The sequence below is a fragment of the Lepidochelys kempii genome, chromosome 1 (genome assembly GCF_965140285.1).
Source record: "Lepidochelys kempii isolate rLepKem1 chromosome 1, rLepKem1.hap1, whole genome shotgun sequence".
Lineage (NCBI taxonomy): Eukaryota > Metazoa > Chordata > Testudines > Cheloniidae > Lepidochelys > Lepidochelys kempii.
Genome location: NC_136380.1, coordinates 310,168,223 through 310,182,719, shown reverse-complemented (window position 1 = coordinate 310,182,719; position 14,497 = coordinate 310,168,223). Strand labels below are relative to the sequence as shown.

The window sequence follows — 14,497 nt, the reverse complement described above, 5'->3', positions numbered from 1 at the left end:
AACCCAAAGAGAATATGCCATTTTATTTTTCTGATTATTTGAAGGTATGAAATATCAATCTTAAATCATTGTTTTCAAGTAGACTGAGGCCACAGGCTGCACACAGTTAAGGCTACCTCCTTTAAAAATAGCCCCAGCCTGCTATTGTTTCCAATTTGATTGAAAGAGAGACGTGCTCAGGAAAAATAGTCACCTCAAAATCTCAGGAGGCAAAGAACAACACTATGAGGAGCAGGTGAATGAAAATTGTGGCCGTCTTTGCTAAGGATAGCCTGAGGCTTCTTTTCCTTTGAGAACAATGGGAGATGGTGGCCATTTTGAAAGAGAGCAGATAGTCACATTGGAACATCATTCTTCAGACTCTACTGAAGGAGAAATTTTCAGTTATAAAGGATAATGGCAAAGATGACCACTAAACATTTTAAAAAACCTTTTAATATAGCTAATATGCACAAGATTTCAGTTGAATATAAACTACGTGAGAAGTTTGAAGTCTATGTTGTTCCATTTTTAAGGTAGTATGAGACAAAAAAGGTCCAAAACAGGTTGCTCAATTTCTTAAAGGTCATATTTTTAATTAATTTTGGCCCTAACCTATTTAATGGGTTTACTTGTAAATTATTAAAAAATTAATTCTATTTTGTAAAAGAAAGTGTTGTAATTTTGGGAAGTATATGCTGTATTTTTCATAATTAACAAAGATGTTGAATCCCCTTTTTTAAGTGCAAAACTCATCCTTAATTATGGAACAGCGACCAGCATCTCCATAATGTGGAGATGGGCTGCCTTTCATGATTTTCCAGCAACAGTCATGAATTCCTAATATGTTGTCCTGACAGCATAACCTGGCAGATCTTTAAGATTGCTTACTTCAATTGCTGTTGCAATTAGATATGAAGGGAATTTTTAGATACATTTTACTGCAGCATTGATACTGTTACAGGATGCTGAAGCCTAGGAAACTGGGGGGAAGCATTCTTTGTGATTGGCTGATCACTGAAAGCCCAGCTATCTCTTCCTGTTGGAATACAGAGCTTAGATGCCCAGTGAGATCAGCAAATTGTATTGGTTGCTTCCATTCCAAGGGACAAAGAGTGAAGATTCAAAGCAAAGTTGATATATCATTGTTGTTCTTAGTCAGCAAGAACCAACAGCTGTCGTTATAACATCCATATTCTTTTATGTACTGGATCCAAAGATGGTATTAATTAATCACACTATTTTGAGTTATCACCAGTGTATTATATTTTTAACAGGGAAATAAACCTTGTTGCTTAGAATATTTACCTTTTACTGTTTGCTTTTATCTGTAATGATTTCCTTCAGAAATGAAAAGGATGCTGATACCTTTTTATTTCAATGAGATTTCATGTAGTAAAGATTAAATTGCTAATTTCACAAACAAGATTTACCATGCTAAAATGTTAAACAAATCACATGAATAATACAGAGCAGTGAAACAAAGCAATCTCAGCGTCTCATCCTGACAACCCCAGAAGACCTGAAAATGCAAAGTATACCCAGAAGTATTTATATAGTCCCTCAGGTCTATGTAGAGAGATCACAGGAAACAGCTAAAGACACAATCACCAGCCTCATAACTAAGCCTTGTATTTAACTTGATTTCTTTGGGATTTCAATGCATTCTTTTAATATACTCATTTTAATAACATGTTAGTGTTGAAAACATGGGCCTGGTGTTTGTTTCTGAGATCAGTCCCTCCAGCAATGGGTCTTTTCAGAATAGTATTGACTAACATTTTGCAGAAAGAATCCTTCTGAATAAGATGAGTATTGCAAGAGTACTGCAGTGTGCAAGCAATGGTTACTCACTGGCATGTAATAGCAAGGCAGAGAACTGGCATCCCATGTAAGGCCAGGACCCTGATTATACCCAGAGCAGAGAAAAAACCAACTTCCATCCCCTCTAGTAGCCCAATGCATTTGTAATCCAAATACAGCTCTTGGATCCTACAGTGATGATAAATCATTTATAAATGTGAATGAATAGATTAGGTGATGAGTGTAGTTCTGCACTTACTCTTGCTCTTTGAACTGTTGGAAGCAGGTTTTATTATAAGGTGATGCTCTCAGTTTCTCATAGGGAGAAGGGAAGGTGACACTGTTGTGACACCGTGATACTGCCCATTAACAGCATGCCAGATGGAATTTTGTCCTGTCCTCACACTCATAAAGTGCTACTCCTTGGTTCTGAGAATGAGTTTTTGGCAGCAGACAGTTACTTTTTACAATATTCTTTACATATGTCATGAGGCAACTAACATATACCAGTGAGCATGCACGTATGCAATAATTAACCAGTAATGAGCTACATTGTGTGTGTATTTTTTTCTCAACAATTGTTACATTTTCTTTTTTTCTTGTATGTGATGTCATAAATGACATGATCAACTAAATGGAACACACAAAGGTGGAGGGTTTGGTTTAAGTTAATTTTTTTCATAACCTTTGTAAACATTATGCCCACAATTTGCATGCAGGACTCAGTGTTTGGCAAAGGTGGCTTTATGCTATGACTATGCCATGGCACTCATAGAATCACAGGTGCCAGATCCACCAGGTTTATGGTCTCTTTCCAATTGCAGAGTGGAGCAAAGTGGTCACAGTAGATCCAAGATTCAGGCCTTATATTTTCTGATTCTTAGCTGGTTCTTCAGTAGCAGTTCAGTAACAAACACTGTCCCTAGAGCAGTGCTGACGTAATCAGTGGTGCTAATACACAAACCAGGGAAATCAGCTTTGGTTAATTTCATCTCCCTTTTAAACGTTAGAAAAATATTGAATGTCAGAACATTTAAACTTAACAGTTGCACTTGATCCTTAATTCTTACCACTGTGCCACTTTAAAAACAATTTCCAACAGCAGCATGAATGAAGTTTCCATGGCTGCCCATAACTTGCTACTTCCTTTTGTGCCACTTTCTGAAATGTGGTCTTAAAAAAGTAATAAAAGTGTTTGTATTTCTGTATAAAGGCATAGTGGGTGCACACATTTTTTTAACCACACGTTCTAGAGGTAATAAAGTTGTATAAGGTAGAAAGCCATTCTTTAGAAGTGGGGTTTTGTTTTTTGTTGGTTGGTTGGCTTTCCCCCCCTATTTCTGAGTTATTGGAAGCAGTGACTTCCATCAGTTTTGTTTATAGATGAAACTGAGTACTTCCTATGACTTCGCTCATTGAGAGATGGACACAATTATCAGATTTTCAGGCTACAGTGTTCTGTTACAGAGTGCAAACAGGAGAAGTTATTCACTTTCCCATCCTTAATAATTAACATGACACTGTATGTATATAAATATTTATACTGTGTCTTTGTGTAGTTTCAAAAAAAGAAAAGGAGTACTTGTGGCACCTTGGAGACTGACAGATTTATTTGAGCATAAGCTTTCGTGAGCTACAGCTGATGCATCCGATGAAGTAAGCTGTAGCTCACGAAAGCTTATGCTCAGATAAATTGGTTAGTCTCTAAGGTGCCACAAGTCCTCCTTTTCTTTTTGCGAATACAGACTAACACGGCTGTTACTCTGAAACCTGTCATTTGTGTAGTTTGTTTCAGTGCTAGAAGGTGTGCTGTCTAAACTATCAAGGTATGATGAAGGCACATTCTTCTCATCAATACTTTCATTCACTGTAAGTATATGAACTATTAACCAACTATTAATTTTTAAACTACACATAATCATTAACACTTATAGTATTTGTTTCTTATTTTTAATTTTTTTTAAAGGTGAAAGCAGCTGCAAAATATGTTGATGTTCCTGTAAGTATGACTTTTTTTAAAATTTCACTTGTTTCTAGTCTTAGGCACAATCCACAAATAGATGTCGTTTTTCTTAGTTTGTATTTTTCATTGCTGTCATTATGATCTCTCATAGAAGTTCACTATAGCTTTACTCAGAGTAGTTAAACAGTCGCCACAACCCTTAGAGGGCATCTCATTTCCCTCTCGCAACAGCTAACTCTCAAAGCAAAGCTTAGAAAGGTTATTCTCAATGCACTTTTTCAGTTGTGGGAAGACTGAGAATTGTAACCTAGAAACTCAATCTTAGGGGACATTTCATCATTTGGATATATTGTTTGTACGTGTACGATCAGTTACACTTAAACAATTGGATGCTGTATGTACAAGCATCATCCTCAGATATCACTGTTGATAAATTCCTTACTTGTAAACAAAAGCCTGATCCTACAGCCATTATTCAGATGATTAACCCTTATTTATGTCTGCAGCTCTATTGGGGCTACATGCAACATACATGAGTAAGGTTCCGTCTGTGAGTAAGGGATGTTGATTGAGCTTTGCTTAATGTAGAAACAAAAGTCAACTGCTCTATTTATTATCCATTAAATATATTTTAAATATTTTTTTCCAAACAAGCATAAAAGTTATCTGAGAAACTATTAAACTAATTTAAATTAATGACCCTCCATTCTTTTACAAGGCTCTATGTTACTTATAACTTAGATCCCTCTGATAGAATTCTTAGACAATCTTGGCTGCCAAACATAGCAATAAATGTGATTAGCCTAATTTTAATAATACCTCTTTTTAAATGGTTTGTCCTTATTGATGCTTATAAGAAATACAAGTTACAGAAGAACTGCAAATATATCTGAAGTTGCAGGTAGAAATCCTTTAAACAATTTTCTACCCCAAAAATCTAATGCCTGCAAGTCAGTTTGTACAATAATTCATAAAATTAAAAAGCAAATAACACCGCCCCTCAAAAAAAAAAGAAACCCCAACCCAGAAAACCTAAATAAAAGGAAAATCCTTACCAAACTTGTGGAACCGTTTTCAGTTAATTCATTACCTTTGTCTTATATTTATGTCTAACTTGCACATACTATAACAAATTATGACTTTTATCCCTTAATATTATTTCTTGGTGTTTATTTTGTTTGGCTGGATATGTTTTCTTTTTCTGAATCTTAGAAGTACCCTCCATGTTTTATCGAAAACATGCAACTTGCCTTCCATTCAAAATGATGACCTCAGACCAAATCCAGTTTAAACACAGTTTATGCTGGCAATATTTCATGCTTGGGGAATGCCTAAATAAGATTTTTGGAAAGGTACTTCAAAAGCTAGGCAAATGCCTGTGGAAGATGTCTTTAAAAAATTAGACATTCATATACTTCTGTTAGATCAAATGAAAAGAGCTCCTATTTATTTAGACTAGATATGGCAAAGAGATTTCAAAAGCTCTCAGCATTGGCCTAACTCTGCTCCCATTGAAGTCAATGGTAAAACTCTCATTGACTTCAATTTGAGTAGAGTGGGGACAAGGCTGAGCACTTCTGAATCCCACTCTTCATGTTCAGAATGTGATTGGTTAAAAAAGTGGCATGAGGCTTACAAGGCAACCAGAAATGCTGCTTTAAGCTTGATGTCATTTCAAATATATAATAAATTGAATTCTGTTTGGGGGCCAAATTCACCCCCCAACCTGCACAGTCACAGCTAAACCAGTGTGGTTCCAGTAGGCCCCGGGGTAGGGCCAGGATTTGCACCCTAAGGTGACTATATACTGCCAAGTGTGGGGGATGAGCTGAGGGAAGAGCCAAAAGAGAGTCCATTGCATTCCCCACTCCATGGATCAGATTGACCAGCTATCATCCTACACGAAGCAGGAGCAGCACGGACTACTGTAGCCCGTAGGTGAATCTACATGGCAGAACACAAATCCCTCCATTATAGTGCTATATCTTTTATAGACACCACAGGAATTACCTCTGGTCAAATGTCTTGCAGCGGGGGTGATATGTAAAGCTCAGAATGGCCATTTAGCCTCCTCAGCGTCTGTGTGAGCACTGCAGCTGACAGAAAGTGAAATCTTTGAAAAGCGACATTACATGTGAACGGACGACGTTTTAAAGACTACTGGGTAGTTTGCCAGCAGGGAGTTTGTTGCACCAGGAAAGCCAGTGAGGAGACTATTGTAATTCCCAGGAGACTTGAAGGATTAATGAGTGGAAGCATTTATAGACGGGCCTTTCCCCTACCAATTAACGAGCCTTGGTTCTATACCACCCCTCTCTGGTCCTTATAGGGTAAGAGCTGTGTGGCCTGAGCATACAGTGGTCTTTCAATGCCATGCTTGGGGGCTATTGCAGGCAACTGTAAATTTGAGCCCTGAGGCGTCTCTAACTTACACCAATGGCCAGATCAGCCTCCGGAAGTGCAGGGACTAGGGGAGCACAAATGCAGCATGAAAACACCTTTGTCACCTTTCACCCTTAGGGCCAGTGCTGATCACAACAGAGATAGACCTCTCTCCTGAATGGTTCACCAGTTTCAGAAGATGAACACATGGTGCTTGACAACCTCAAGTGCCTGCCTTTCAGGCGTGCGGTTGTGTGACTTCATTTTGGGGAGTCTATGTATCAATCTGTGCTTTCATTAAAAAAGAAAATCTAGTACTTTAGGTTGCAAGGATTGCTCTGAAAATGTGACTGATCATTAGGACCCCAATTCAGGAAAGTATCCCTCTTCAGGATAATGCTTAAACATGTGCCTCACTTTGATCGTATGCTTAAGTCCAACTGAAGTCATTAGTGCTGTTCCGAATAGGGGCCTAGCACTGAGCGTCTCAGGACAAGAGTTCAAATGTTGTGAACTATGCACATTCCCCAGCACAATAAACTGGGCTATGCCTCTTCTGCAGCTTGAGGCTGGTGGTGACCTGAGGATTCCCCTCCACCTTTATAATTTCATACACATACATTTATATTATCGGTGGTGTTTGGGTTGTTTAGCCCATTTAGTTGACCCTCCCCCCAAATCCTAAGACTGGCTCTGTACCTAGTGATGTCCATGAGAAGCTGCTGCCACTGATATATCAGGATGGAGGCAGACCTGTTGGTCTGCAGTTAAAGCCATCGAGAACAGCAGAACTGAAAAAGCCAGAGAGAAGCATGAGCAAAGAAAACAGGCCGTGGTAAAAACATGTGGCCAGGTCTGCCCGACATGCGGACACATCTGTGGATCCCACATTGGTTTACGTTCACACAAGAAGACTCACTGAAACAAACTGACACTCATACGTCAGCTACGACGGGATACTCCAAGAAAGCAGCAAACACGCCACACACAGTGATATGATCACAGCTGATAGAGGTTGGGTAAGTTTGGGAACAGGGGTCCCAAAATTTGATGAATAGGCCCACTCTACATACCAACTCTGGCCTACTAGAGTTGACTGGAACTGGATATGTTTGCATTATAAATTTAAGGGTACCTACTTATAATTATCTACTAAATTGGTAGAGAGGATTAACAAAGCTGGTAATAAGACTCCAGCAATGATAAATCAGTGCAACATTTTACTTTCCCAGCTTGTGCTCCATTATATAGTCAGACACTAAGTTTTCTGAACGTTCAGGTTTCATTTGAATAACATTCCAAGCAAACTGAACCCTTAGCAATAGGTGCTATTTTGCAGTCTTTTTCTGCACTGCTTCACATTGTCTTAAGAAATTAGACACAGTGTTCTTACTTTTGCTTTGCTATTTAAGCTAAGTGAAAGTAGTTTATAATCTATTGCATGGGTAACATATTGGTCCCATTCAGGCATTTGCTAAATTTGCAGAGTTATCTTTAACAGCTGAGTTGTCGTTGAAGAAGTTGTAAAGAAAGAGCTGAGAAATCCAGTGATGCAGTGATAGGCTAGAAGGCTTTCTTCCAGATGTTCCTTTACTTTTTCCTTCTCTTTAGCATTTCTGCTACTACTCATCCTATTTTCTGTGGTCCAGGCTCCAACCTTCAGTTCTTTCCTATGTGACACATTGAGGTCCAAATACTAAACTGTATATATTTAGTTGCCTTTGAAATTTGTGTAAGTAGCTTATCAAGCACTCTTTGAAATCAGTATATTATTATGATGCTTATATGGTTTTTATTTGTTTTATTGTACCTCTTGCATATGTGATTGTAGCTGCTTTGGGACGCTAAAATACCTGACTCCCTGTTTGTGATATAGTTGTCTGCCTTTGACATCAAGTCAACATTAAGAAATGTTAGCAAAATAATTCTGCATTCTCTCCTGTGCACTACTGATGTGCTGAGGTCTTAACTTCTAGCTTTGAGTTGTACATCTTCAGCAATCTCCTGATTGCCAGTCTGTTCTTCCAGTCATTCAGCTTTTCAAGAATAAAATATAACCCAACCAAACCCTTTTCATCCCTACCAACCATGAACCATATCCTTTTACATTCCTGCTTAAACCAACAACAACAAAAATTATTCTCTCCATTTTAGAAAGCCTTTTTCAAAGGAGGGAGCATCTTGTCACAGGGAATTTGCATTTGGAAGCACTGAACATCTGTAGTATGTGACTATTACAAAGAAATGGGTCATGGGCATGGTATCAGTGCACTAGCTAAAGCAACAGCAAAAAGATGTGCTGAAGGCCCTGGACTCAGAATAGTAGCAGCACTGATAGCAGTTTATGATTTTTATTAATAATTATTAAAAATAATTAGCATACATTATTTGTATTTGCTTCTGGTAGCACCCAGAACATGCTATGCTCTTTTTCTGACATAAAGGAAAGTGCAGTGCTTGTTCTGAAGAAGTTGCCATCTAAAAAGACAAAGAAATAGATGGGGAAATGGATGCAACGCATAAATAAGGTGCTGAAGGGTGGAATTTTCTGTCTTGATAATACTGTGTTTTTATAGCAGAATACTTGGGGCTTGTGTGGGTTAGTTTCTTTTTTTATGAGGGGGTCTGTAGTTGTTTTAAGAAATATAGACTCTCTACCAGTTCACGCAACTTTGCTATGATTGGTTGGTTAGTTACTCTTAAAGCCCTGGGCAAACATTAGAAGATCTGGGAGAATTAGAATAATGCTGGCTGTTCTTTTGCTGTCTTTTTTCCAATGAAGTGGTTTGTACATACAGTGAAGTTGTTAAGGAGTACCAGCAGAGGCAGTGACAGAACACAGAAAGAAAAGTATATAGTTATCCTTGATAATGGAGTAACAGCCTGATTTTCTAATCTGCGTACACAATTGTGTGTGCTAAATTGTACATGCAATTTCTCATCACGTAAATCAAGTAATTGTGGACAAAAATGTTCAGCTACACATTTGCTTGGGCACTTGTATATGCAATTACCCAGTTTGCACATACAAACACCATAATTACATGCCCAAAATGGGCAAGCAGTTGTATGCATACGTTTGTGCTCACCATTCAGAAACTCAAACTCAGTTTAGGGGAGCACATATTGAAGCCAGTGATCTGTGTCAGTCTTTCAGAGGGTACAGTGGAAGCTTCCTCTTCTTCCCCATACCCAGGGTCTGTGCCGGGTGAATACAGCACACTACGGGAGCCTGGTGCTGGACTAGCACAGTTCTTGGCCTCCCCACACAGAATTTTCCTTTAGACAAGGGTATATCGAGAGGACGGAGGTCTTGCACCTTCTTATCTCTCTTGTGTATTGTCAGCCCAGTGTGGCCGAAAATTATTCAGTTTCACCCAATGGATATAAGTGGTGTAATTGTTATAGGTCTGTGAACCCTGAGGTGCTGGAACTAGGGATGTGGCAGCATCCACTGGCTTGAAGTGGTTTCCATCATGTTCAGGGTTTACAGTTTGGGTCAATGGCTCTCAGCACTCCCACTATACAAATTGTTCCAGCACCCCTGCATGAACCTTAGGAGCTAATACACGTCGTGGTCTACCAGACATTTTATTTATTTCCATATATGTTTTGTTTAACTGCTTCAGTGCTTCATTTAGCTAATTTTAAGAGCTAAAACATTTTTGTGGAAAATCAGTGTATCATTGACATAGTGCCATTAATTTTTAAGCAGAATCTTCTAAAGATTTCAGTGGATGTCTCTGCTTTTAAATTGGTAGCACAGGACAGCCCTTAATCCCAAATTCATGTGTTCTGCTAAATAATTTCTCCTGCTTGACACACACAAACCTGGAAATATGTCCCTTCTATTTTGAAATCCGTTTATATGAATGATTGTAGAGTCTGAAGGTAAAGCTTTAGTGTGCAGTGAGATACTGAGCAAGCTCATTGCAGTCTCTCTTTAAACCTGTCATACTTTTGGGGATAACAGGCAAGTGGAGATTTGAAGCATGACCACTCCAGTCAGCAAGAAAGTTAAAATAATATAAATCAAATATATTTCTTTGCAAAAACAGGGTTTAAAAATGGATTTTGCCATGGCAGCTGCAGCTTGCTGAAGACCCCTTGCACTAGAGAATTAAAAGTCTGATCCTGGTAATACTTGTACTCCTGAGTAGCACCGCGGGTAGGACTACTCACACCCATAAGATTATGCATGTGCACAAGTGGCTGCTGGACTGGGGCCTAAGGTTTGTCTGACAGCATTCTTTTCAAATTTCCCCCAATGCCCGGTTGCCTGTTGCTCTCCAAAAGGAAGGGTGAGGGATCAGGACCTCTATTCCTTGGTTTTCCCATTTAAACAAAATCATTTTCTTAAATACAACAATCATATAGGGGCGCAGCACTATCTTGCAAACTAATTAAGTATACAGCTAATATAGCATTCTGCTTAACTGTCCAGTCTGAAGTGTGAGAGTGGAGGGGGGGAAATGAAGACCTTGTAGGGGGTTCCAAGGGTATCTACCCCAATAATTTTTTTAATTGCTGCCATTTGGTGCCATCTGGTCATTTCCAAAGCCAAACAATGATGAGTAAGGCTGTGAGTCTGTCACGGAGGTCATAGAAGTCATGGATTGCGTGGCTTTCCATGACCTCCATGACTTTTGCAGCTGCTGGTGCTGGCTCAGGGGCTGCCCAAGCCGGGCAGCCCCTGGGCCAGCAGCAGCAGTTTGGGTGTGTGGGAAAGGGCTCAGGGCTAGGGGCAGGGGATTGGAGGATGCTGGGGGGCGGGGCTCCCACTGGCATGGCCCTGAAGCTCCTAGGTGGTGGAGGGGCTGGGGGAGCTCCCCGGGCCTGCAGGCCTCACCCCTGCAGCTTCCATGGGCTGTGGTTCCCAGCCAATGGGAGCTGCAGCAGCCAGCACTTGTGCCCCTCTGCCACCTAGGCGCTGCAGGGATGCGGAGCTGGGTAGGGAGCCCCTGTCAGCCCTGCCAACCCTCCCCTCCACAGCACCCGCGGGGGTCCTGGGCCACCTCCCCCAGCACCCATGCTGTCCCCTCTCCCAAGCAACCACGTAACCCCTCCCCCCTGCTTTGGTCCCAGGTATTTTTAGTAAAAGTCATGGACAGGTCATGGGCTGTGAATTTTTGTTTACTGCCCGTGACCTGTCCATGACTTTTACTAAAAATACCCGTGACTAAAATGTAGCCTTAAAGATGAGTACCAGGGATAAGTCACTTCTGGCAGTGATATTTAACTATGTCTAGAGAGGAGTGATTTCCTTCAAAGTCAGGGAACTCACCCCAATCTTCTCTTCAGTGTAGTGGTGGAATGTTAACATGAGGCTCCCATATTCCTCCCCAGAGCCCCTTCCCGCTCCTGGCTGCTTTTCAGCTAAGTGCTTCAGTTGAAAATGCCTTCCTTCAGTCAAAAAAGTACTCAAATATGAATTACAATGAAATCAGGAGAATTCTGGTCTTGGATAGGTATAGTATGAAGTCCATTTTAAGCGCCTGAGGAATGAACGCTTTCATGATACCAATCCCTATAAAACTAACTTTTTTCTCAGTAACACCAGAAACATGGGTATGTTTAATATGCTCTGCTAAGTAACAGTCTCTTCTGAATGATGAAGTGAGAATAAACATAACTTAACATTTACAAATACGTGTGGTTTCTACTGAGGTTGTGACAAGCTGTTCCATTGTAGAAGCAGAACACAACAACCAAGCTATATCTCTCCAACCATAGGGAAACATTAGGAGGAGTAGCACTTGTTGAACCTTTCATCTGTAAACATTTGAACTCTCAGAAATTAAGACAATATGGCATTACTTTTGATTTGTTGCTGCAGGCGAGCTTTTCTAGGGGAAAAGACATGTGCTTTCATATTAAGTCAATTATAATGTAGCTTCTGGATACTCTTTGAAACTGGAAGAGTGTATTTATAAATTTGTCTCCTTGTTAAATAGGCACCATGACAATGTTTTTCTGGAGTACTGTTAACCTCTAGTGAAAGGTTAAGCAGCTTCTTCTGTATCTAAATCTGTTGCTCTGAAAAAATGACTGTGGAGTTGAAACCACCTACCAGTGAATGGTAAAAGAAACGACCTGCACCTGTGGGATTAGGTGTAGCAGCAGGAAGTAAGAGCACTTGCAGCATATAATTAACAAGGAATTTTTTTATCTTTTTTTTTTAAACAGCATGTTCATCTTGCCAGGTTAACTAGTGATTAACCCTAGAAAGAATCTGTTGAAGCCTACACCCTTGTTTAAACTCAATCACTTGCCAATGTATTCAGTTACTTGTGTAACCAATGACATAGTAACCCTATTAAAAATATTTCATTTCCTGGTATTTCATTTGATGTCTTTGTCTTTCTAGTCTTTCTATTAATTTCTTTGTGACTTTCTCTTTCAATCTCTGATAATTCAAAACATGCTGCCTACTGTTCTGAATTAAATAAACAATAGTACAGTAACTTTTCTCTTTCCTAAAATATGGTTATTCCTTTCCTGTAAGATGTCAGACCATTAAAAAACTTTATGCTTATTCAGTTAAGTTTACTAGGCTAAATTCTGCTCTCAGTTGCATGTGGGTAGCTCCCTTCCATTGACTTCAGTAGGAGTTTCATACAAGGAGAACTTGATATTTCTGGTATAAAAGTGCTCACAGTTATAATCTATTTGATATTCATAACAGTCTGCTGAAATGTCCATTGCTATATAGCTTGTTATAGTTACTTTAAATACAACTTAGTATCCGTTTGTCATTTAAGTCTCTGATTGCTAATGAGACTTAATCTTTTTCTCACATTTTCAAATTTGATATTCATCTTGTTTTCCTAAATATAAAAATCCAAAATAAGAGAATGATGATATATATTGGTATAAATGGCTCAACTTAAAGAAGTCATCCCTATGAAAAAAGAAAACTTTTCTATTTGTTAAAAACACAGTTTACAGTGACATATCCTGTTTTGTCACTTGTTTACAATATATATTTTTCTTTCACACATTTGAAGAAGGCCAAATAAATGAAATATTCCCAGTATAGGGAGACAGTGAAGTATATATTTTATTACTAATTTAGTCAAATTTGTTTAAAGTGTGTATCCCAAATGACATGCAATAAAGGGACAGCTTGTAATGGCTTCAATGAGTTCATGAATCAGTGTGCCATAGCTTTTAAAACAGAGAGACCTACCATGAAGGAACATTGGACGAGTTATAATCTTCCTTATCCAGACACATTTGTACAGTAAGTAGAAACTGTTAGAAGGAAAATTACATTTTTTCAGTAATTTATCAGAAATAATTGTCCTACACACACATTAAAAAAGGATAGTGTTTTTAAGAACTGTAATTGTAATGGGTAAATGTCACAGCTGTTGCAGTTACTCTTACTTGTGTATATTCTTTTAATGATTAGAGTCTCATGCCACAAGCTACATGAAAATATATTCACTAGGTGTGAAATTCCCATATGTCACAGCTTCAAGAATAGGTAAACATCTCAAAGAAAAATAAAGAGTTGATGCTAATGGGAAATGTTATTTTTTCTAGTTTTGACTGTTTTCAGGACAAACATTTCTTTGCTTAACTTAGTGAAAGCAAAATTCGCATGCAACATAGAAATGTTAGAGGTTAACATTTCAATGGGAGACTTGTGTGTATTTTGAAAAATTATCCCCAAGAACAATAATGAGTCCCTAATTTGATAGATTTTTTTTTCAGTTTACAGATTTCAAAATATTTTCCCATTGTCATGCCAAATCAGAACCATTTTTATTTCTGTCTCATGCATATCAGGACTCAGCAAGTTCCTAAGGTTTGCTGAAATATTTTTCTAACAATCTTAAATAGGTATACTGAATGAAAGTATATAGTTTTGTATTATAGGTTATGAATATCCTTCACATAGTGATTCAGTTTCTAAACTGATGAGATGTGATTGGAACAAATGTCTAAGAATAGGTCTTTTGTGCGAACTGCAAAAATAGAATTGTGCTTCCCAAATGCCCTTCATTTTGGACATGATCCTGCAAGGTGCTGTGTCCTCAACTCTCATTGAAATCTATTCATGCTGAAGTCACTCACAACTAGAGCTGGTCAGAAAATGGAATTTCCATCCCACGGGAAAGTCCAACATTTTGAAATTTCTTTCATCCTGAATCAGGGCAAAAAGCTGACATTTTGAAATTTACCATGGGATGGAAATTCTGAAATGTTGATTTTTGAAATATCAAAATGATCTTATGGAAATGTTCGTTTTAATAATGTTGAAACAAGAGGTAAAATATTACATAATTTTTAAAAAATTATGTCAGAGTGAAATGAAACAAGAAAGTGGAAAAATAAAGTAATGAGAAAGTACAAACAAAATAC

General features: G+C 38.6%; 1 protein-coding gene across 21 annotated transcripts in view; it reads left to right on the top strand.

The window, feature by feature from the left end:
• Positions 1-14,497, top strand: part of CADPS2 (calcium dependent secretion activator 2) — a 593,917-nt gene that overhangs the window by 545,859 nt on the left and 33,561 nt on the right. For 19 of the 21 annotated variants that reach the window (XM_073328214.2, XM_073328210.2, XM_073328222.1 and 16 more), the window contains 2 exons: positions 3,568-3,651; positions 3,749-3,781. The exons of the other annotated variants lie outside the window; for them this stretch is intronic. In XM_073328214.2, the coding sequence (XP_073184315.1) occupies positions 3,568-3,651; positions 3,749-3,781 (117 nt within the window). The remainder of the gene's footprint in view (positions 1-3,567; positions 3,652-3,748; positions 3,782-14,497) is intronic. 21 annotated transcript variants of the gene reach the window in all.